This window comes from Pseudoliparis swirei, chromosome 6, assembly GCF_029220125.1.
Source record: "Pseudoliparis swirei isolate HS2019 ecotype Mariana Trench chromosome 6, NWPU_hadal_v1, whole genome shotgun sequence".
In the NCBI taxonomy this organism is placed as follows: Eukaryota; Metazoa; Chordata; class Actinopteri; order Perciformes; family Liparidae; genus Pseudoliparis; species Pseudoliparis swirei.
In genome coordinates, this window is record NC_079393.1 from 28,431,621 (window position 1) to 28,455,715 (window position 24,095).

Below are 24,095 nucleotides of genomic sequence, written 5' to 3' on the forward strand. Positions count from 1 at the left end.
TAGCCTCCTGTTAGCAACCGCCTCATCCAAGGCGCACAGGGTTTTCACCGACTCTATTCTATACCGTAGAACAACGCGTTAAATTGTTTCCGGCTCGTGTGTATTTATTAATTTATTTATTTCGGGCGTCTCACCAACAAAACTATTTGGTAAAAACGTTGATTTTGAGACGAGGGAACAGGAAGTGTGAAAAGAGTCGTTTCCTTGTTCGAGGACTCTGTCCTGCAGCTCTAGCTAACTCATCATCTTGTTTTTGTGAAAGCAGCACATGAATCGCTCGTCTTTCACTTTGTTCTTGACTTACTGCACTTGTGCTAATCGCTAGCATGCTAACTATTGTTATGCTTATGAAAGCTAGGAGGGCTGTAAAAATTATCTTTATGACGATAAAATACAATTTAAACTATTTGCATTGTTTGTTTATTGGAGTTTTATTTACAACGCTAACGTGTTGTACAGATAAACAAGTGTAGCATGAAGCTAACTGCTAACAAGCGTCTGTTTCAGCTACTTTTCCACTCAAGCTAATATATTCATAAGGTTTGTGTATTCGTACATCGACTCACTGTTTGCCACGGACAAACTTTCCACACCGTGGAACACACACACACACTTTTTTCTCTGTGTGTGTGTGTGTGTGTGTGTGTGTGTGCAGGCTGAGTAAACCCAACAGTGGTTTCCAGGCCCAGGGTGAATAAAGGTGCCTTTTGTCAGGCCTGGGGGGGGGGGGGGGGGGGCAGTCTGGAACAAGCATGAATGTTCCCCTCAGTTCCCTCAGACATCGCACCTCCCTGCCTACTTTCACAGAGGCACTAGAGGAGGAGGAGGAGGAGGAGGAGGAGGAGGAGGAGGAGGAGGAGGAGGAGGAGGAGGAGGAGGAGGAGGAGGAGGAGGAGGAGGAGGAGGAGGAGGAGGAGGAGGAGCCAGTGAGCTCATTGGAGCAGCGTTGTTGTTTTGATCCTGGGAGGCATACTAGCCGCCCGGCGCCCGGCTCCCTCAGTCGCCCCTCACCGCGCTGCAGAGAGGACCACACCCCCCCCCCCCCCCCCCACACACACACACACACAGAGCATGCCCCACTCACACACAGGCAGCGCGCCCGAGAGCCGGCGAGGCCGAGCGTTGACTCGACCGCGTCGGGACGACTCCGCCGAGTGAGTTTACGTTTTATCCGACTCTTCCGAGAGGGCTTGTGTTCCCTCCTCTTCATCCTCTTCATCCTCACCGAGGAACAAGTGTGGACCGACTCATGGCGACGGTGGAGGGGACACGGCTGCCTTCTTCTGTTTGTTCTGGAACCGGAGGACGGAGACGGGAGAAGCCGAGCTGTCCTAACCGGAGTTGTGTTGTGTGTTTCTCCCTCAGCCGTCCGGAGCGCCGGTGGAGAACGACCCTCTGGGAGCGCTGCCTCCGGGATGGGGTAAGTCCGCCACGCGCCTCAGAACGTTATATCTGGGTCGGTGCTCTGAACCCGCCAGAGGAGGAGGAGGAGGTGACTGGATCCTCACCTCTGAGCTGTGTTGTTGTTGTTGTTGTTGACGACGGGTCTTGCAGTGAAGCAGTCTCACTTTATTCCGTTTGAATGGCGCCCTGCTTCCTGCAGACGGGCCTCAGAACTCTGGTGGTTCTGAACCTTCACGCGGAACCAGAAGCGACGTGCGTGGATGTAACTGTTTTCCCTGAGCCTCGGCATCGGCTGTCCTCCCGCTCCCCGTCGGAGACCTTCTGGTTCTTTGACCGCTCTTCGTCGTCCACTCGCTCCTTCCTGCGGGCCTCGGCTGCCTCCTCTTCCTCCACACAGAGAAACCCAACTCTGGCCGTGATGCCTTTTCAGCCTGCTGCGGTTCCTCGAGACCCAAAACCTCAATTACATCTCTGGCTCCGCGCGCTCGGCTCTTTCTTTCTTTTAATCTGCGGTCCCTTCCCTCGCTTCTTTTCTTCTTCGGGCTTAATATTGAAACAAGAGAAAGATGGAAGAGAAGCTCAAGAGAGGAAATAAACTATAAGAGGAGCGGGGGGGGGGGGGGGCTCCTGTTTCTGGGCCCTGCACACACTCCTGTTAATGAGAAAAAGATGTGGGGAGGGAGGAGGAGGGGGCAGCAGCTCCTCTCAGGAGACCAGTGGCCCGCCACACACACACACACACACACACACTTTCATCCATCGTTATTCCGTTTTTAAACTATTTCGATCTAAACTATTTCTTACACTTAAAATTAAATTAAACCGTGGCTCCATTTTTTAACTGTCAAGACGCCCCACCTTAAAGCCCCCCCCCCCCCCCCCCACACACACACACACACTCGGGTTTACCCCTGTGAGGTATTTGAATCGGGCCTCGGTGAAATATCACACAGACTCGCTGGTTTTCTATCGTGGTGGTGAGATTTTTCTTCTTCTTTTCTCCATACGGAGAGAGAAAGAGAGAGAGAGAGAGAAAGAGAGAGAGAGAGGGTGAACCCAGCATTTGTTGTGGAGTTTTCCCAGAATCCTCTCTGATTTGATGTGAGGTTTTGGGGCAGGGATGTCTATGTGTACAGATTGTAAAGCACTCCGAGACAAATTTGTGAAATTGGGCTCTACAAATAAACTGATTTGAATTGAATTGAATTGATTGTTTAGTGCCTCTTCATAGAATATTGGGACATTGTCGTGGGTCTGAGTCTTTGTGTCTCTGTGTATCCATGTATTTGTATCTCAGAGTCTCTGTGTCTTTGTATCTCTGTGTCTGTGTATCCATGTCTTTGTATCGCTGTGTCTCTGTATCTCTGTGTCTCTGTGTATCCATGTCTTTGTATCTCAGAGTCTCTGTGTCTTTGTATCTCTGTGTCTCTGTGTATCCATGTCTTTGTGTCTCTGTCTTTGTATCTCTGTGTATCCATGTATTTGTATCTCAGTCTCTGTGTCTTTGTATCTCTGTGTCTCTGTGTATCCATGTCTTTGTATCGCTGTGTCTCTGTGTATCCATGTCTTTGTATCTCAGAGTCTCTGTGTCTCTGTGTCTTTGTATCTCTGTGTCTCTGTGTATCCATGTCTTTGTATCTCAGTCTCTGTGTCTTTGTATCTCTGTGTCTCTGTGTATCCATGTCTTTGTATCTCCGTGTCTCTGTGTCTCTGTATCTCTGTGTCTCTGTGTATCCATGTCTTTGTATCTCAGTCTCTGTGTCTTTGTATCTCTGTGTCTCTGTGTATCCATGTCTTTGTATCTCAGTCTCTGTGTCTCTGTGTATCCATGTCTTTGTATCTCCGTGTCTCTAAGTCTCTGTATCTCTGTGTCTCTGTGTATCCATGTCTTTGTATCTCAGTCTCTGTGTCTTTGTATCTCTGTGTCTCTGTGTATCCATGTCTTTGTATCTCAGAGTCTCTGTGTCTCTGTGTATCCATGTCTTTGTATCTCTGTGTCTCTGTGTCTCTGTATCTCTGTGTCTCTGTGTATCCATGTCTTTGTATCTCAGAGTCTCTGTGTCTTTGTATCTCTGTGTCTCTGTGTATCCATGTCTTTGTATCTCCGTGTCTCTAAGTCTCTGTATCTCTGTGTCTCTGTGTATCCATGTCTTTGTATCTCAGTCTCTGTGTCTCTGTGTCTTTGTATCTCTGTCTCTGTGTATCCATGTCTTTGTATCTCAGAGTCTCTGTGTCTCTGTGTATCCATGTCTTTGTATCTCTGTGTCTCTGTATCTCTGTGTCTCTGTGTATCCATGTCTTTGTATCTCAGAGTCTCTGTGTATTTGTATCTCTGTGTCTCCGTGTATCCATGTCTTTGTATCTCTGTGTCTCTGTGTCTTTGTCTCTCTGTATCTCTGTGTCTCTGTGTATCCATGTCTTTGTATCTCTGAGTCTCTGTGTCTCTGTATCTCTGTGTATCCATGTCTTTGTATCTCTGAGTCTCTGTCTCTCTGCTCGTGTCCACAGAGAAGCGGCAGGACAATGGCAGGATCTACTTCGTCAACCACAACACGCGGACGACGCAGTGGGACGATCCCCGGACCCAAGGGTGAGAATGTGTGTGTGTGTGAGAGAGTGAGTGTGTGTGTGTGTGCGTGCATGCGTTCATCTGCTTGTTGGGTGTTGTGGCGCTTTGGGTGTTTGCTGCTACTGAAGAAGTTTGAACACACAGTCCGAGGCGTCGGAGCGAGTCGTTACACTGGAGTATTAATTAGTCTGAAGTGGAACATTCTCTGGGAACGTTAAAACGTTTATGGGAGAAAACTAGTTTTACAAGTTGCTGAACAACTGCAATAAAGGAGAAAACTACAGGAGGCAAGAGCCAAACCACATTTGTACAGATGTCGTACATTTGATAATTGTTTTCTGGGACCCTCCCCCATTTTTATTTCCTTTCACATTTAAACATTTCCTGAGCTGAACTGTTTCCTCTCACCTTCCTCACTCACTGAGCCGCGAGGAAGACGATTAGAATCCTCCTGAAGCTGCGGGCCATCGTCTGGTCGACGTGACGTTAGCATGACGTTAGCGTGATGTTAGCGTGACGTGGGTTGTGTGTCTCCTCTGGATCCGTTCTGGTCGCCCAGCGGAGTGCAGACACTCACGCTGTATCCACAATGGGCAACAACCTTTCTCTTTAATTAGAAATGTCCTTATTTCAACTCAATGTTAATGTTTTGTTATCCGTTCACTACATTCATGAAAATATCACCTTAATGTTTTTCTTGCGTCGTACAAAATAATTGACGACGTCTTTACCTCGATAGAAACACGTTTTTTATTAATTTTTGTATTCGTCCAGATGATTTTCAGTTTTTGCAGCACAGCGTTACGTTTTGTTAAACGACCTTCTGCGTTTGTTTTGCGTCGATTTTTTCATTTATTTTATTTTGAAGGTCACATTGCTTTTGCTTTTTCTAGTCTTTAGCTCTGTGATTCCAACATGACACACGAGAGCCTGCTGGAGCCCGTTATTGAAGGCCACATGAAACCACGTCTTACCTGTCGAGGCTTTCGTGTGAGTCGGGTACTTCTGGAGACGTGGCTTTGCCTCTGAAATACATTGAGACCGTTTCATGAAGGAACTACGGGGTGAGAGAAAATAGTTCCTCCATAAAAGTGCTCACAACAAGCTATGTGGATTATTTAGAGTCATCTAGTCACACAGGCCTTGTTATCTGTGGGTGTAACTGTCCCTTTAAGACAGATTGGGAACTGTCCCTTTACGACACATTGGGAGCTGTCCCTTTAAGACACATTGGTAGCTGTCCCTTTAAGACACATTGGTAGCTGTCCCTTTAAGACACATTGAGAACTGTCCCTTTAAGACACTTTGGGAGCTGTCCCTTTAAGATACTTTGGGAGCTGTCCCTTTAAGACACATTAGTAGCTGTCCCTTTAAGACACATTGGGAGCTGTCCCTTTAAGACACTTTGGGAGCTGTCCCTTTAAGATACTTTGGGAGCTGTCCCTTTAAGACACATTGGTAGCTGTCCCTTTAAGACACGTTGGGAGCTGTCCCTTTAAGACACATTGGTAGCTGTCCCTTTAAGACATGTTGGGAGCTGTCCCTTTAAGACACATTGGTAGCTGTCCCTTTAAGACACATTGGTAGCTGTCCCTTTAAGACACATTGGGAGCTGTCCCTTTAAGACACATTGGGAGCTGTCCCTTTAAGACACGTTGGGAGCTGTCCCTTTAAGACACGTTGGGAGCTGTCCCTTTAAGACACGTTGGGAGCTGTCCCTTTAAGACACATTGGGAGCTGTCCCTTTAAGACACGTTGGGAGCTGTCCCTTTAAGACACGTTGGGAGCTGTCCCTTTAAGACACGTTGGGAGCTGTCCCTTTAAGACACGTTGGGAGCTGTCCCTTTAAGACACATTGGGAGCTGTCCCTTTAAGACACATTGGGAGGTGTCCCTTTAAGACACGTTGGGAGCTGTCCCTTTAAGACACGTTGGGAGCTGTCCCTTTAAGACACGTTGCTGTGCGTCAGTCTGTAGTAGCTGTGAGCTGCGGGGTTTCTGCCGGGCTTCAGGTCCACAGGGTGGAGGTGTGTCGGTTTCATCCCCGGGACGCCCCCCCCCCTCCTTTTGGGCTGGGACCGTGCTCACTGCCCCCCCTCTCCCTGTTGCAGGATGATCAAGGAGCACCCCCTGCCCCCGGGCTGGGAGATGAAGTACACCGCGGAGGGAGTCCGATATTTTGTGGACCACAACTTGCGCAGCACCACCTTTAAAGACCCCCGGCCCGGGTTTGAGTCCGGGTAAATATCCTCTCAGCCCTTCCTCCCCAAACCTGCTCCTCCAGGCTCCGCCTCCCTCCTTCACCTGGGCCAACTACCGTCTTCACACACCTTTTATCTGCTGTCTCAATGCTGCTTTGGGCCAGACCGAATCTCAAAACCACACAGCAATATGAACACGCACACACACACACACACACACACACACACACACCCCCCCTCATCCTCTTAGCTGGTGCCTTGAAGTCTCAAATCTCACCGCAGAAGTTAGGAGAATGTGCAGGTTCATGTGTGTGCGTGTGTACATGTGTGCGTGTGTACATGTGTGTGTGTGTGTACATGTGTACATGTGTGTGTGTGCTGCTTTCCATGCTGATAACCATACTTGTTGTTAGTGTTCTGGTTTCAGAGGTCTTCAGCGTTCTGGACCCTGCAGCAGGTCTCCATTATGACCCAGACAAGGCCTCCTCCCTCCCTCTCTCTCTCCCTCCCTCTTTCTCTCTCTCCCTCCCTCTTTCTCTCTCTCGCTAACCCTCTCTCTCTCAGCCTCTCCAGTGCTGACAAAGCACATATCGTGTGTGTGTGTGTGTGTGTGTGTGTGTGTGTGTGTGTGTGTGTGTGTGTGTGTGTGTGTGTGTGTGTGTGTGTGTGTGTGTGTGTGTGTGTGTGTGTGTGTGTGTGTGTGTGTGTGTGTGTGTGTGTGTGTGTGTGTGTGTGTGTGTGTGTGTGTGTGTGTGTGTGTGTGTGAGTCTCTCTCTGAGACCAGAACCAGAGTCTCTCTGAGACCTGGACCTGAGTCTCTCTGAGACCTGGACCTGAGTCTCTCTGAGACCTGAACCTGAGTCTCTCTGAGACCTGAACCTGAGTCTCTCTGAGACCTGGACCTGAGTCTCTCTGAGACCTGGACCTGAGTCTCTCTGAGACCTGGACCTGAGTCTCTCTGAGACCTGAACCTGAGTCTCTCTGAGACCTGGACCTGAACCAGAGTCTCTCTGAGACCTGGACCTGAACCAGAGTCTCTCTGAGACCTGGACCTGAGTCTCTCTGAGACCTGGACCTGAGTCTCTCTGAGACCTGGACCTGAGTCTCTCTGAGACCTGGACCTGAGTCTCTCTGAGACCTGAACCTGAGTCTCTCTGAGACCTGAACCTGAGTCTCTCTGAGACCTGGACCTGAGTCTCTCTGAGACCTGGACCTGAGTCTCTCTGAGACCTGAACCAGAGTCTCTCTGAGACCTGGACCTGAGTCTCTCTGAGACCTGGACCTGAGTCTCTCTGAGACCTGAACCTGAGTCTCTCTGAGACCTGGACCTGAGTCTCTCTGAGACCTGAACCTGAGTCTCTCTGAGACCTGGACCTGAGTCTCTCTAAGACCTGGACCTGAGTCTCTCTGAGACCTGAACCTGAGTCTCTCTGAGACCTGAACCAGAGTCTCTCTGAGACCTGGACCTGAACCAGAGTCTCTCTGAGACCTGGACCTGAGTCTCTCTGAGACCTGGACCTGAGTCTCTCTGAGACCTGGACCTGAGTCTCTCTGAGACCTGAACCTGAGTCTCTCTGAGACCTGGACCTGAGTCTCTCTGAGACCTGAACCAGAGTCTCTCTGAGACCTGGACCTGAGTCTCTCTGAGACCTGGACCTGAGTCTCTCTGAGACCTGGACCTGAGTCTCTCTGAGACCTGGACCTGAGTCTCTCTGAGACCTGGACCTGAGTCTCTCTGAGACCTGGACCTGAGTCTCTCTGAGACCTGGACCTGAGTCTCTCTGAGACCTGAACCAGAGTCTCTCTGAGACCTGGACCTGAGTCTCTCTGAGACCTGGACCAGAGTCTCTCTGAGACCTGAACCAGAGTCTCTCTGAGACCTGGACCAGAGTCTCTCTGAGACCTGGACCTGAGTCTCTCTGAGACCTGGACCTGAACCAGAGTCTCTCTGAGACCTGGACCTGAACCAGAGTCTCTCTGAGACCTGGACCTGGACCAGAGTCTCTCTGAGACCTGGACCTGGACCAGAGTCTCTCTGAGACCTGGACCTGAACCAGAGTCTCTCTGAGACCTGGACCTGGGGGGCCCTTGGTGACTGGAGCAGTTCCGTGGTGGTTTTTACACCTTCCCGTGAGCCGTCCTCTCGTTCTTCCCCTCCGTGGAGGTCGTGATGAGGGCAGTGGATGTCTCTGTGGAGCAGTGGCAGCGTGAAGGAGTCAGACTTCAGCTCCACAGTCTGAACTGTGTTCACCACACGGGGCCCCGCGGCTCGGTGACCCTGAACGGGGCCCTGCAGAACCTCTCGGGGGTCTTTGGGTCTCGGCGGTCTCAGTTCTGAGGAGATCGGTTCTCCGGCGTTTGGTATGAGCAACATTTAAAATGATCCGCGTAGAGGAACGGTTCTGAGGAACGTCTCTGAGCTTCAAGGCGCCGCTCATCCTGATGGAGGTGTTCGTGGTGCGTTCAAGGACCATCGGAAAGATGACAATGCCTGTTGTTCCAGCTCCACGCAGTGATAAACGTTGTAGTTGACCAAGTCCCTCTCTTTTCTCTCTGTGTGTGTGTGTGTGTGTGTGTGTGTGTGTGTGTGTGTGTGTGTGTGTGTGTGTGTGTGTGTGTGTGTGTGTGTGTGTGTGTGTGTGTGTGTGTGTGTGTGTGTGTGTGTGTGTGTGTGTGTGTGTGTGTGTGTGTGTGTGTGTGTGTGTGTGTGTGTGTGTGTGTGTGTGTGTGTGTGTCACGGCAGGGCGGCTCACCCGGCGCTTACGACCGCAGCTTCAGGTGGAAGTACCACCAGTTCCGTTTCCTGTGCCATGTAAGAGTTCAAGTCACATGTTAGATGTAAAGCTGTGCATCCCTAAAGTGGTCCCTGAAGGTCCCTGAAGGTTCCAGAAGGCACCAGAAGGTCCCTGAAGGTCCCTGAAGGTTCCAGAAGGCACCTGAAGGTCCCTGAAGGTCCCTGAAGGTTCCAGAAGGCACCAGAAGGTCCCTGAAGGTCCCTGAAGGTTCCAGAAGGCACCTGAAGGTCCCTGAAGGTTCCAGAAGGCACCAGAAGGTCCCTGAAGGTTCCAGAAGGCACCTGAAGGTCCCTGAAGGCTCCAGAAGGTTCCAGAAGGCACATGAAGGCACCTGAAGGCACCTGAAGGTCCCTGAAGGTTCCAGAAGGCACCTGAAGGTCCCTGAAGGCACCTGAAGGTTTCTGAAGGTCCCTGAAGGTTCCAGAAGGCACCTGAAGGTCCCTGAAGGTTTCTGAAGGTTCCAGAAGGCACCTGAAGGCACCTGAAGGTCCCTGAAGGCTCCGGAAGATTCCTGAAGGCTCCAGAAGGCACCTGAAGGTTCCAGAAGGCTCCAGAAGGTTCCAGAAGGCACCTGAAGGTTCCAGAAGGTTCCGGAAGTTTCCGGAAGGTTCCTGAAGGCTCCAGAAGGTTCCTGAAGGTTCCTGAAGGCACCTGAAGGCTCCAGAAGGTTCCTCTGTTCCCCACACACAGCTGACCTCTGACCTCCCTGTGTGTGTGTTGTGTTCCTCCTCCAGTCCAACGCGCTGCCCAGCCACGTCAAGATCTCCGTGTCCAGACAGACGCTGTTTGAGGACTCGTTCCAGCAGGTCAGAGACGATCTCATGAACTACATTACCCACAAAGCACTAGGGCTCGCTCTCATGAGGAGGCACGCATCAGGGTTATTGCTGTGGTGTCTGGACTCATTCCAGGAGGAGCAGAGTGTAAATGTGAATCCCAAAGCAGGGAGTAGACACTGAGATGTTCTCCTCTCTCTCTGCGGGCCGGACCACGAGCATCCTGACCTTTGACCTCTGACTCCCATGAGTCGCCCGTCATGAACGGTTTCTCCCGTCTTTTGGTCAGATCATGAACGTGAAGCCGTACGACCTGCGGCGCCGACTCTACATCATCATGAGAGGAGAGGAGGGGCTGGACTACGGCGGCATCGCCAGGTGAGCTAATCAAACGCACCCTCCTCCTCCTTCCTCTCTCCTTTCTCCCCCCCCCCGTCATCGGTGCTACATCCAACCCACTGGAAGGGGGGGGGGGTCTCCTGCCCCCTCCCCATGGCTGCATCAGCTCATTGAATCTGCATTAGCTGGATTCAGATGATGGTAGGAGGCCGGGGTTCCTGAGGGGTTCCTGAGGGGGTCCTGAGGGGTTCCTGAGGGGGTCCTGAGGGGTTCCTGAGGGGTTCCTGAGGGGGTCCTGAGGGGTTCCTGAGGGGTTCCTGAGGGGTTCCTGAGGGGGTCCTGAGGGGTTCCTGAGGGGGTCCTGAGGGGGTCCTGAGGGGTGGAGGGTGTTCTCTGTAAATCCTTCATTGTTGCATAACCTATCTTCGTTCTGTCCTCATCCCATCACATGTATCCCAGGTCCTCCTCTCTACATGTTCTCATCCAGTTATTCCCCGTTTGTTGTTGTCGTCGTCGTCGTGGTCGTGCATTGTGTCTGTCTCCGGTGTCACGTCAGTGGTTTTACCCTATGGTAGGTGACATCATGCTGTTCTACCACAGGGTAGAACCACGGACGGGATGCTGGGAGGTGTCTGCGTCCATCCGTCCGTCAATCCATAAGCCCCGCCCATAAACCCTGAGGGAGGAGTGCAGGGGCCCCTGGGAGCGCTAGGTGCTAATGGTGCTAATGGTGGTGGTGGTGGTGGGCCTCATTCTGTCTAACATGCATCCGCCCACCCTCTCCTTGTGTGTATTTGATTGTGTTAACCCTTCATGTGTGTGTGTGTGTCTCCTAACTCACTCAGATGTAACTCAACACTCTTCTTCTCATTTTACTTCTACGTTTCCATCTGTTTCTGAGAGTTGAATAAATGATTTCTATTGGTTCATTCTTACTCTATTTGAATAACTCCAGTTCACGATGTATTCATTCAGAATTTAATAAAATTCAGAATTTGTTTATTCAGAGTTTAAATTAATTCAAGATTTATTCATTCAGAATTTAAGAAAAATTCAGGATTTGTTCATTAAAGATGTAATTTAAATCAGGATTTATTCTTTCAGAATTTGATTTTATTCACGATATATTCAGCCATAATTTAATTTTGGGTTTATTCTAACATTGTATTGTCATATTAATAAAACAACCACTCCTGATTCCATAGAGAAGGTAGCGCCTGCCCATCTTTAAACCAGAGGAACAGTGTCTCATCAGGTGTAATACACCCGCCGCCCTGGAGGGGGCGCTAGAGGAGCATGTTCTGTATCCTCTTCACTCGCTGTGCTTGAGCTACGAGGCTCCGTGTTCCTCCTCTGCTGCTGGGTCAGGTTCTCCTGGGTCAGGTTCTCCTGGGTCAGGTTCTCCTGGTCATGTTCTCCTGGGTCATGTTCTCTGGGTCATGTTCTCTGGGTCAGGTTCTCCTGGGTCAGGTTCTCCTGGTCATGTTCTCTGGGTCAGGTTCTCCTGGGTCAGGTTCTCCTGGTCATGTTCTCTGGGTCATGTTCTCTGGGTCAGGTTCTCCTGGTCATGTTCTCTGGGTCATGTTCTCTGGGTCAGGTTCTCCTGGTCATGTTCTCTGGGTCAGGTTCTCCTGGTCATGTTCTCCTGGTCATGTTCTCTGGGTCATGTTCTCCTGGTCATGTTCTCCTGGTCATGTTCTCCTGGTCATGTTCTCCTGGTCATGTTCTCCTGGTCAGGTTCTCCTGGTCATGTTCTCCTGGTCATGTTCTCCTGGGTGTTGTCTCCTCCGAGGACACAGAGAGTTCTGAGTCATCATAAAATCTTCTTCTTATGTCTCCTCTCATGTCCTCCTCTTCCTCCTCTCCACCCTCATGTCTGATGTCCTCCTCTTCCTCCTCTCCACCCTCATGTCTGATGTCCTCCTCTTCCTCCTCTCCACCCTCATGTCTGATGTCCTCCTCTTCCTCCTCTCCACCCTCACCCTCATGTCTGATGTCCTCCTCTTCCTCCTCTCCACCCTCTCATGTCTGATGTCCTCCTCTTCCTCCTCTCCACCCTCTCATGTCTGATGTCCTCCTCTTCCTCCTCTCCACCCTCACCCTCATGTCTGATGTCCTCCTCTTCCTCCTCTCCACCCTCTCATGTCTGATGTCCTCCTCTTCCTCCTCTCCCCCCTCATGTCTGATGTCCTCCTCTTCCTCCTCTCCACCCTCATGTCTGATGTCCTCCTCTTCCTCCTCTCCACCCTCACCCTCATGTCTGATGTCCTCCTCTTCCTCCTCTCCACCCTCATGTCTGATGTCCTCCTCTTCCTCCTCTCCACCCTCTCATGTCTCATGTCCTCCTCTTCCTCCTCTCCACCCTCATGTCTGATGTCCTCCTCTTCCTCCTCTCCACCCTCATGTCTGATGTCCTCCTCTTCCTCCTCTCCACCCTCATGTCTGATGTCCTCCTCTTCCTCCTCTCCACCCTCACCCTCATGTCTGATGTCCTCCTCTTCCTCCTCTCCACCCTCTCATGTCTGATGTCCTCCTCTTCCTCCTCTCCACCATCACCCTCTCATGTCTGATGTCCTCCTCTTCCTCCTCTCCACCCTCACCCTCATGTCTGATGTCCTCCTCTTCCTCCTCTCCACCCTCATGTCTGATGTCCTCCTCTTCCTCCTCTCCACCCTCACCCTCATGTCTGATGTCCTCCTCTTCCTCCTCTCCACCCTCTCATGTCTGATGTCCTCCTCTTCCTCCTCTCCACCCTCTCATGTCTCATGTCCTCCTCTTCCTCCTCTCCACCCTCATGTCTGATGTCCTCCTCTTCCTCCTCTCCACCCTCTCATGTCTGATGTCCTCCTCTTCCTCCTCTCCACCCTCATGTCTGATGTCCTCCTCTTCCTCCTCTCCACCCTCATGTCTGATGTCCTCCTCTTCCTCCTCTCCACCCTCACCCTCATGTCTGATGTCCTCCTCTTCCTCCTCTCCACCCTCACCCTCTCATGTCCTCCTCTTCCTCCTCTCCACCCTCACCCTCATGTCTGATGTCCTCCTCTTCCTCCTCTCCACCCTCACCCTCATGTCTGATGTCCTCCTCTTCCTCCTCTCCACCCTCATGTCTGATGTCCTCCTCTTCCTCCTCTCCACCCTCACCCTCTCATGTCTGATGTCCTCCTCTTCCTCCTCTCCACCCTCACCCTCATGTCTGATGTCCTCCTCTTCCTCCTCTCCACCCTCACCCTCATGTCTGATGTCCTCCTCTTCCTCCTCTCCACCCTCTCATGTCTGATGTCCTCCTCTTCCTCCTCTCCACCCTCATGTCTGATGTCCTCCTCTTCCTCCTCTCCACCATCACCCTCTCATGTCTGATGTCCTCCTCTTCCTCCTCTCCACCCTCACTCTCATGTCTGATGTCCTCCTCTCCACCCTCTCATGTCTGATGTCCTCCTCTTCCTCCTCTCCACCCTCATGTCTGATGTCCTCCTCTTCCTCCTCTCCACCATCACCCTCTCATGTCTGATGTCCTCCTCTTCCTCCTCTCCACCCTCATGTCTGATGTCCTCCTCTTCCTCCTCTCCACCCTCACCCTCTCATGTCTGATGTCCTCCTCTTCCTCCTCCCCACCCTCACCCTCTCATGTCTGATGTCCTCCTCTTCCTCCTCTCCACCCTCACCCTCTCATGTCCTCCTCTTCCTCCTCTCCACCCTCACCCTCTCATGTCTGATGTCCTCCTCTTCCTCCTCTCCACCCTCACCCTCATGTCTGATGTCCTCCTCTTCCTCCTCTCCACCCTCACCCTCTCATGTCTGATGTCCTCCTCTTCCTCCTCTCCACCCTCACCCTCATGTCTGATGTCCTCCTCTTCCTCCTCTCCACCCTCACCCTCATGTCTGATGTCCTCCTCTTCCTCCTCTCCACCCTCACCCTCATGTCTGATGTCCTCCTCTTCCTCCTCTCCACCCTCACCCTCTCATGTCTGATGTCCTCCTCTTCCTCCTCTCCACCCTCACCCTCATGTCTGATGTCCTCCTCTTCCTCCTCTCCACCCTCATGTCTGATGTCCTCCTCTTCCTCCTCTCCACCCTCACCCTCATGTCTGATGTCCTCCTCTTCCTCCTCTCCACCCTCACCCTCATGTCTGATGTCCTCCTCTTCCTCCTCTCCACCCTCACCCTCATGTCTGATGTCCTCCTCTTCCTCCTCTCCCCCCCCCCCCTCATGTCTGATGTCCTCCTCTTCCTCCTCTCCACCCTCACCCCCATGTCTGATGTCCTCCTCTTCCTCCTCTCCACCCTCACCCTCATGTCTGATGTCCTCCTCTTCCTCCTCTCCACCCTCACCCTCATGTCTGATGTCCTCCTCTTCCTCCTCTCCACCCTCACCCTCTCATGTCTGATGTCCTCCTCTTCCTCCTCTCCACCCTCACCCTCTCATGTCTGATGTCCTCCTCTTCCTCCTCTCCACCCTCACCCTCTCATGTCTGATGTCCTCCTCTTCCTCCTCTCCACCCTCTCATGTCTGATGTCCTCCTCTTCCTCAGGGAATGGTTCTTCCTGCTGTCCCACGAGGTTCTCAACCCCATGTACTGTTTGTTCGAATACGCCGGCAAGAACAACTACTGCCTGCAGATAAACCCCGCCTCCTCCATCAACCCCGACCACCTCACGTACTTCCGCTTCATTGGCCGCTTCATCGCCATGGTGAGCTTCACAAACCTGGACCGACAGTAGAGGCTAGCTGGTTAGCATGCTAAGTCCACCATGCTGTCATGCTGCAGGTTCAGAACATGAACATCCTCACTAGGTCTTCGTTACTTTAACATTTAGCTGATTTAGCTGTTTTTAAATCATTGTTCATGGTAGCTGTTAGCATTTTAATTAGCTTGTGCTAACTGCTAGCATGCTAACTTGTTAGCAGCAGTGTGTGAGCTGTTCTGATGCCGAGTGAGAGGCAGAGAGTTCATTCAGCCATAAGACACACACTGCTGGACACACACACACACACACACACACACACTGCTGGACACACACACACACACACACACACACTGCTGGACACACACACACACACACTGCTGGACACACACACACACACACACACACTGCTGGACACACACACACACACACACACACACTGCTGGACACACACACACACACACACTGCACACACACACACACACACACACACACACACACACACACACACACACACACACAGATACACACACACACACACACTGCTGGACACACACACACACACACACACACACACACACACACACACTGCTGGACACACACACACACACACACACACACACTGCTGGACACACACACACACACACACACACACTGCTGGACACACACACACACACACACACTGCTGGACACACACACACACACTGCTGGACACACACACACACACACACACACACACACACACACACACACACACACTGCTGGACACACACACACACACTGCTGGACACACACACACACACACACAGACACACACACACACACACACACTGCTGGACACACACACACACACACACACACACACACACACACACACACACACACACACTGCTGGACACACACACACACACTGCTGGACACACACACACACACACACACACACACACACACTGCTGGACACACACACACACACACACACACACACACACACACACACACACACACACTGCTGGACACACACACACACACACACACACTGCTGGACACACACACACACAGATACACACACAGATACACACACACACACACACACACACACACACACACTGCTGGACACACACACACACACACAGATACACACACACACACACACACACACACACACTGCTGGACACACACACACACACTGCTGGACACACACACACACACACACACACACACTGCTGGACACACACACACACACTGCTGGACACACACACACACTGCTGGACACACACACACACACACACACACACACACACACACACACACACACACACACACACTGCTGGACACACACACACACACACACACACACACACACACACACACACACTGCTGGACACACACACACACACACACACACACACACACACACACACACACAGACACACACAGACACACACACACACACAGACACACACACACACACACACACACACACAGACACACACACACCACAGACACACACACACTGACACACACTCGGATGAGAAGAGAAGAGGATCTGCAGGTGGTCGCCTGCTGCTCGCACGAGAAAGTCAGGTCCTGCTGCAGCTCACCAATCCACGGTGTCTCCTGCCATGCGGAGTGCAGTGGACGTCAACCAGTGCATCAACAATAACAACAACAAACGTGTGTCAACAATAGGTGTGACGTGTTAACGCCAGGGGCTGGGGTCGCAACATGCAGGACGGAATTGGCCCCAAGCACAAGAGAAATGCTGAAAGTGGCCAGTTCTACATCGTAATGGGAAGAACAGAAAGTAGCTCATAGTAAACCAAACAACGAACAACGAAATCCGGGTCTGCGAGCAGCGACACAGCATCAGCCACACAGCCTCGCTGGCCAGGACATGCCGGCTTCCCGCTGGCCGAGAGCCGGGACTTTTGGCAGGCCACTTCGCCGTTTTGGCACGTTTGGGGTGGTAAAGTGGGGCATATCGGTATCCTCAGGAGCACACTTTTATGACAGGACAAGTTTGGGCGAGATTGTTGAGTCAGTCACACCACTATAGGGGATCTGCGACTCCGTCCACACAGCGCCCATCCGTCACGTGAAAATGATTGAGAAAGTGTCATGTAGATTAAATGTAAAGCTTTCCCAGGCAAACTTGAATCTTCTTAAGCTAGGATTAGGTATATTTATAAAGTTATGATTATTTATGTGTTAGTTGAAAGTGAATGATTTCCTAGTTTTTGGTATTGTTTAGGTGAGGTTATGTGAATCGCTTCATGTCTGAATGTGAATGTGCTGACTGGGAATATGGCATGATGTTTTGAAAATTTGAAATAGTTAATGAGTTAAGGCTAACATAACAATAACAATAGAGTTCTCAGCGTTTGTGGGTTTCTCAGCCGAGAGACTGTACAATTGATAGTCTCTCTTCCTCTATGGTTTTTGTTATTTGTGTTTGTATTGAAATTATATAACCTGGATTTGAGCTGATTCTTTGTGTTTTTTAAACGTGATATATATATATATATATAAAAGGCAAAAAAATTGGCAAATTCAAAGCATAGCGGCCAATTTTGGCGAATACTTATTGTTCAAATTACAGGAAAGTTTTGTGTATGTTGTGTTACACACAGACAGATACACACAGCAGACACACACTAGTGTGTGCACGGGATGGATGTGAAGCTGTTGGCACAGGTGAGGATGAGCTGCACCCAAAACGACCACGTTTCTGCTCACACACACACACACACACCGACCCACCCGTCGGGCGGTTTCTCAACAATCATCAAAGAACGCCAACAACGTGTTTCAAGGTAAACCATGTGTAACCCCTGTGTGTGTGTGTTCGTTCCCAGGTGTGTGTGTGTGTAGTGTGTGTGTGAAGACTAGTGGAACGTAAGTGGGGCCAGTTCTGCAATTGTCAAGAAGCCACAGCTCTGGTCAAAAAACATTACACATTTGTTGCCGCACACGCACACACATACACACCACACACACACACATGCACACACACACACGCGCACACACACACAGCACCGCCCGCCCACACATGGACACATGCACACACATCTTGACTCAGACGCTGACACCACACATGCACACACACATGCACACAGACACGAATGCACACAGACACACACACATACACAGTCACACATTTGGGGCACACACACAGCCACACACATGAGCCACACACACACGCGACCCACACACATACACAGCATCACGTGCACACATCAAAAAGTACATACACATAACACACACACTTGCAGCACAACACACATACAACACTAATACATACGCACACACACATTATTGTGAAACAAGTAGGCACACACATTTTTAGTTTTTAATACACTATGACATGGTTACTGCACACACAGTGTTCAGCAGACACACACATGCAATCTTTTCTCTGTTGTGCACACATATGTATTGGCAGTATGCAAGAGTTTGGTTTGGAAATATCTTAGAAAGTGGCTAATCAAGAGTAACACATTTATAATACAAAAGCTTGTATGCTGTCTTTTTTCCTCTCGCAGGCGTTCCACCACCAATGCAAGAGATTTTTCACCTCGCAATTATTTGAGTTGATGCCATTGAGTTTTGTGGGGGGTTTGTTATTTTGTGGCCTGATATTTGTATATATGCAAATTCAAGCTGTATGTATATATGTATAAAGAATTGTGTGGCGGTGTCATACAGAAAAATTGGTGTTTTTTTAATTATTGTAAGGCCTGTGTGTGTGTATATTGTGTGTGGGTGTGTATGTTTGTGAGTATGACAGATACACACACACACACTCACAGCACACAGTGTGTACACAGGATGGAAACTGCTTTCATAGCAGTCTCAGGAAGCTATTGGCACAAAACATTGTGCCCCACTGCTGCCTGACGTCACGGGGACACCTTCGTTGCTGATTGTGACTTCTGCCTCTGCTGACTTCCTGTTACGTGGGGTGTTGAACCCTGTGTGTGTGTGTTGTGACAAACGTGGTGTGTTCTGGTTCGGGCACTCAGTGGGCATCCTCCTTTATTGTATCACAACAATCCCTCAGATTTTACATTAAACATTTCACAAAGTGCAAAGTGGACTTGGCTTTGAGCACACATACACACATTGTGCGCCACATACAGCCACACATACAGCACATGCACACATACACACAGGCACATGCACACACACACACACATACAGCCACACACACATGTGCCGAGGCCACGCACATACATACAGCCACATACAGCCACACACATGCAGCCACACACACACATGCAGGCACACACACATGCACATGCACACACAGGCACACGCCACAGCCACATTGCGAGCCACACACATGGCCACACCGCACATGCAGGCACACATGTGCACACGACGACATGGGCACACATGCACCTCACACCATCACAGTGGGACACAGATATCAGCAGTGATAAAGGAACACAGGCCAACCATCGACGCTCCCGTTCCTCGTGGTGAATTATAAATATTATATAAGGTTGTTCTGCAGGAGAATATATTGACACAATTTTTAGAACCTTAATAGGGGATGTTATGGCCTATGTTCCCACGCTGCATGATGTATTTCATCAGGCCCCAGTTCTTTATGGCAATCATGGGTAAAGTGGTACTGAGGTATCAGAAGTTAAGGCAATAGACAGGGCTGTGTGTCTGTGTGGTATCTGTCTGTGTGTGTTGGTCAAGGTTTGTGACATAGTTTCAAGCTGTGTGTGTGTCTGTATATATTGCAGTGGTTCAACTTTCATTATAGGACCCAGTTTCCTGACATTGCAATCAATAAACAGCTGCTGAATTCCTGGTGTGTGTGTGTAGCGGTGTCTGTGTGTGTGTGTGGCAAAATGGTGTTGTAAGCGACCAACATTGGTGTGTGTGTATGTGTGTGTTGGAGTGTTTAGGCCCGATAGTATTGAAGTTATGAGCATTGAAAAACGACACGCCCCTAATATGTTCTTTGGGCCCTAGATGCTTAATACAATGAGATATTTAAAAAGGATAAACATCATAGGTGATATAGGTTCACTCATGGTCTACAGAAGGTTTGTTGTGAATCTGACCCAGCGTGTAGGAGGAGTGGCCAATTATGTGTTTTTCACAAAATTCAAAATGGCCGAAATTCTAAGTAGGCGGAGCTAAGGGCCCTCAGAGGCTATTTTGTAGAGCAGGTCCAAGTGGACATGTGGGACAAATCTCAAGTCAATCGGACATTCTGGGTGAGGGGCGTCGCCGGTCAAACTTTGAGGGGCGCTAGAGGGAAAAAGGTTAAGCCGAATTTCGAGGTCCATGTCATCCGTCTATTTTCACCAAGCCTGACAAGCTTGACAAATTTGTTGAGTTATTGTTGCGAGGAAGTTCCCCCAATATGTGCCCAATGTTCAAGAATAAAATGCCAAATAATAATAATAATTCCTCTTACAATTTCAATAAGGTCCTCTCGGACCCTCAACAACAAGCTGCGTCTCAGTGAGGGGACGAGGTCTCCATCATCTTCCTCCCTGAGGAGGAGAACCCCCTCTGGCTCACTTCCTGATTCTGCTGCTTTCACGCCAAAGCGTTCAGTCTTTTATTGTGAAGGATGTAGAGGTAACTGTTTATCAGTGAGCTAGTGGAGCGCCGTGAGTCTGCAGAGAGACGACGCTCTGGGGACTTCACTGTTTACACCTGGGGATTAAAAGAGCTCAGAGGTCACTTGCTGAGCAGGATTGTGAGTCCATAGTTTAGAGTATCGAGCTGTAGTAGTTATTGTTGTTGTTGACTCGCCCATCAAACAATCCCCGTAACAGCTGGCCGCTCTCGTCCTCACAGCTTCAACCGCCTGGACCTGCCGCCCTACAGGAGCCTGGAGCAGCTCCGGGAGAAGCTGCTGTTCGCCATCGAGGAGACCGAGGGCTTCGGCCAGGAGTGACCAGGAGAACCCTGGGAGAGTTCTGCTGTTCTTCATATTATTATTATTTTGCATTTGTTAATCACAGGGCTGAGAAATCATCCGTCGTCTGCAGTTCCCCCCTCACACCTGTAGGGGGGGAGTCATGGGATGAAGTGAAGAAAGAGTGTGTGTGTGTGTGTGGCTGCTCACATCAATGCCATTCTGAATGTCTATGTGGGTTTGACAGGAAGCTCATGCAGGGAGTTTAGTCGCCCCCCCCCCCCCCCCCAGACACACACGTACACACACTTCTACTCACCACTTGGAAACGCACCGAAAACCAGACAGACGGATAGTTTTTTAACGTCAGCAGCACAGCGACGAATGCAGAATAACATATCTACCAGAGAGAGAGGGGGGAGAGAGAGAGAGAAGGAGAAGGAAGGAAAGAAAGAGAGAGAGAGGGAGAGTGTGTGTTTATGAGACGTTATCTTGGAATAGTGAACCTCTGTTTCAGAGCGAGATGAGATGTGAGTTTATTTTTTATTTTCCGTTACTTGTGAGTCGTCATTTCCCTCTGTACATAACGCAAATAAATGAGATTTGAATCTGCTTTGTTGTTGTTGTGTTTTTGGGGAGACGCTTTGATACTTTCAGGGTTCTCATTATAAATATGACTAAAGATGAGGAGTCAATAGAGCATTTATTTAGAATTCAACAGAAAGCTGCGGATCAGATTTAATTTACTATTAATTAACTTTACACAGTTTCATACAATAAGGTGGAAACAGACTATGGAAATAATATGTGTAGAAAATGTATATTATTTCTTTTATACTATCATGTAATCTTTTGTTTTTACGGTAAGAATTCACGCAACAAGCTGCAGACTAAAGCAGAGATGTGTTCAGGGACCTGCGTCCGAGCTCGGAAAACGGAGAGGTATATGCTGGAGCTCTGGAGCATGACGTCACTTCATGTACGTTCATCAGCAGAGCACGCAGACTATTTGCTGACTACTAGAAATACACTATTTTTACATCGGGAGCATATCAGTCCACTAATAAATTTAGGAGTTATAATAAAACATCATAAAATACTACGAAACTAATCATGAAACATGAAGAATCACTTAATGAGAAATATGTATTTAAACTGGTATTATATATTTTATTAATAATAATAATCATGCATAACTTTCTTATTTATTCCTTCCATTCTTTTTTTTTTTTTTTTTTCAAATCTTTTTTATTGGATTTTTGACAGACATCACAATAACGATACAGTAGGTATACAACGTAGAAAAGATGGTCTGTAGGAGAATTGCATAGTTACCCCATCCATCCCACCCTCACCCCTATGGTCACAAAAAAAAAAAAAAAACATAACAAACAAAAAAGACATATCAAACAAGCGAGAAAAAAAAGGGAATTAAATAAAAAGGGGTCAAAATTACATGAAATAAAAGTACGGGTGCTTCTTCATATTAATAGTCAATAAGAGTAAACAGAGAAAGCAAATAGAGTAATGATCAGTGTATTAAGGAGACAAGGAAAAGGGAATTGAAAAGTCTCTCCCTCCCACCAGATCTCATTCACACCTCATCAGCATCAGGGTTAATCGTAAGGTCATTGATTAGCAGTAGTAAGGGAGTCCAGGTTTTGTGGAAGAGTGTCAGGGATCCTTGTAGTGAAAATCTTATCTTTTCGAGATTAATACACTGTAATAGGTCCTGTATCCACCTGTCATGTGTGGGTGGAGAGATGTGCTTCCATTTAAGGAGAATGGCGCGCCTGGCCAGCAGGGTTGTGAAGGCGATGACCCGCTGGGTCGTGGTGGGCATGTTCTGTGTTGGGGGGACGCCTTAATAAGGCAGTTAGAGGGTTAAGGGGTATGGGTGTGTTAAGGGCCTGTTCAAGGGTATTGAAAATACTAGACCAGAAGGCCTTCAGGCTGGGGCATGACCAAAACATATGTGTGTGATTGGCAGGAGACTGCTTGCATCTGTTACAGGCATCGCCTAAGAGGGAATATTCTGGCTAGTTTAGCATTGGTAAAGTGAGCCCTGTGTAGCACCTTGCACTGCATTAGACCGTGCCTAGCACAGATAGATGAGGTTTGCACCAAATGAAGAATGTCCCTCCACTTAATGTCAGATATGTCTACACCCAGCTCACCCTCCCAAGACTCTTTTACAGATGTAGTAGAGGCTCGGTCCAAGGAGGCAAGTTTCCCATAGATAGTAGATACCAGCCTTTTTTGGTCGCAATCAAGGGTGAGAAACTGGTCAATTCCTGATTCAGCGGCGCAGTTGGGGAAATGGGGGAACTGCTTTTGATCAAAATGCCTAATTTGGAAGAAGCGGAAAAGATGACTGTTTGGCAGGTGATACTTGGCTGACAGGGATGAAAAGTCAGAGAAAACCCCATCTTTGTAAAGATTGTTGATTGTGACAAGCTCGTTGGCAGCCCACATTTGGAAGGTGGGGTCCGAGCAGGATGGAAAAAATAAGTGATTATTTAATATCGGAGCTTGGATTGAGGCTCTGTGTAAGCCGTGTTGTCTTCTGAATTGAAGCCAAATCTTAATGGTACTGGTAACAATTGGGTTGGCTGAAATTTTGTGCGCCATTATGGGAAGTTGGGAGCATATCACAGAGTGTAAGGAGCTAGAAGAAGAGGAGATCTCCATGTGAACCCATGGTGGGCTGGGGTTAGGAATCTTTTGGACAGTCCAGTAAAGGAGTCGGATAATGTTAGAGGCTCAGTAGTAGTGGAAGTTCGAGTGCCAAACCACCCTCCGACTTGGGGAGCTGAAGAATAGATCTTTTAAGACGGGCGGGTTTGCCATCCCAAATGAACGCATTTAGTTGGCTGTCAAGACTGGTGAAAAAGGATTTATTGATGCAAATTGGGATATGTTGGAAGAGATATAAGAATTTCGGCAGAATTACCATTTTAATAAGATTGACACGGCCAGCAAGGGATATGGGAAGTGAAGACCACCTAGATAGGTCAGATTTGCATTTAGCTAAGAGTGTTTGAAAGTTTTTGGGAAAAAGATCTTTAAAGGAGCTAGTGATGGACCTTCCATTCTTAATGTTCTTTTCTTAATGTTCTTTCAAACATTTGCGAGTTATATTTGATTATTTTAAGTCTCCACACACTGGGTTTTTATGTGCTTTGTTATCTTTTATTCTCCGTCTTCCGTCTCATAAACTAATATTATATCTGCTTCAGATGTTTTCGCTGCGTGTTCTACTATAACTACTAGGATACCACTACTCAAGCTCACATAATTACATGTATTATGTAACGGATTAATAGAACTGTAAGAGTTCCAGTTCTCCAGAAACGAAGGACTTTTATTGTGAAGGCCCTCCTTGGCTCGGCCCGGAAGTGACGCGGTTTCCCCGAGACCCCTCCAAGCAGACGTTCAC

At 49.1% G+C, this 24,095-nt stretch overlaps 1 protein-coding gene across 3 annotated transcripts in view; it reads left to right on the forward strand.

Moving 5' to 3' along the window:
• wwp2 (WW domain containing E3 ubiquitin protein ligase 2) overlaps positions 1–14,977 on the forward strand; it is a 51,558-nt gene extending 36,581 nt beyond the window's left edge. For all 3 annotated transcript variants that reach the window (XM_056415898.1, XM_056415897.1, XM_056415899.1), the window contains exons 11-17: positions 1,366–1,420; positions 3,913–3,994; positions 6,084–6,212; positions 8,907–8,985; positions 9,703–9,774; positions 10,034–10,122; positions 14,613–14,977. In XM_056415898.1, coding sequence (XP_056271873.1) covers positions 1,366–1,420; positions 3,913–3,994; positions 6,084–6,212; positions 8,907–8,985; positions 9,703–9,774; positions 10,034–10,122; positions 14,613–14,802 — 696 coding nt within the window. In that variant the 3' untranslated portion in view covers positions 14,803–14,977. The remainder of the gene's footprint in view (positions 1–1,365; positions 1,421–3,912; positions 3,995–6,083; positions 6,213–8,906; positions 8,986–9,702; positions 9,775–10,033; positions 10,123–14,612) is intronic.
• The last annotated feature ends 9,118 nt before the right edge of the window (positions 14,978–24,095 follow it).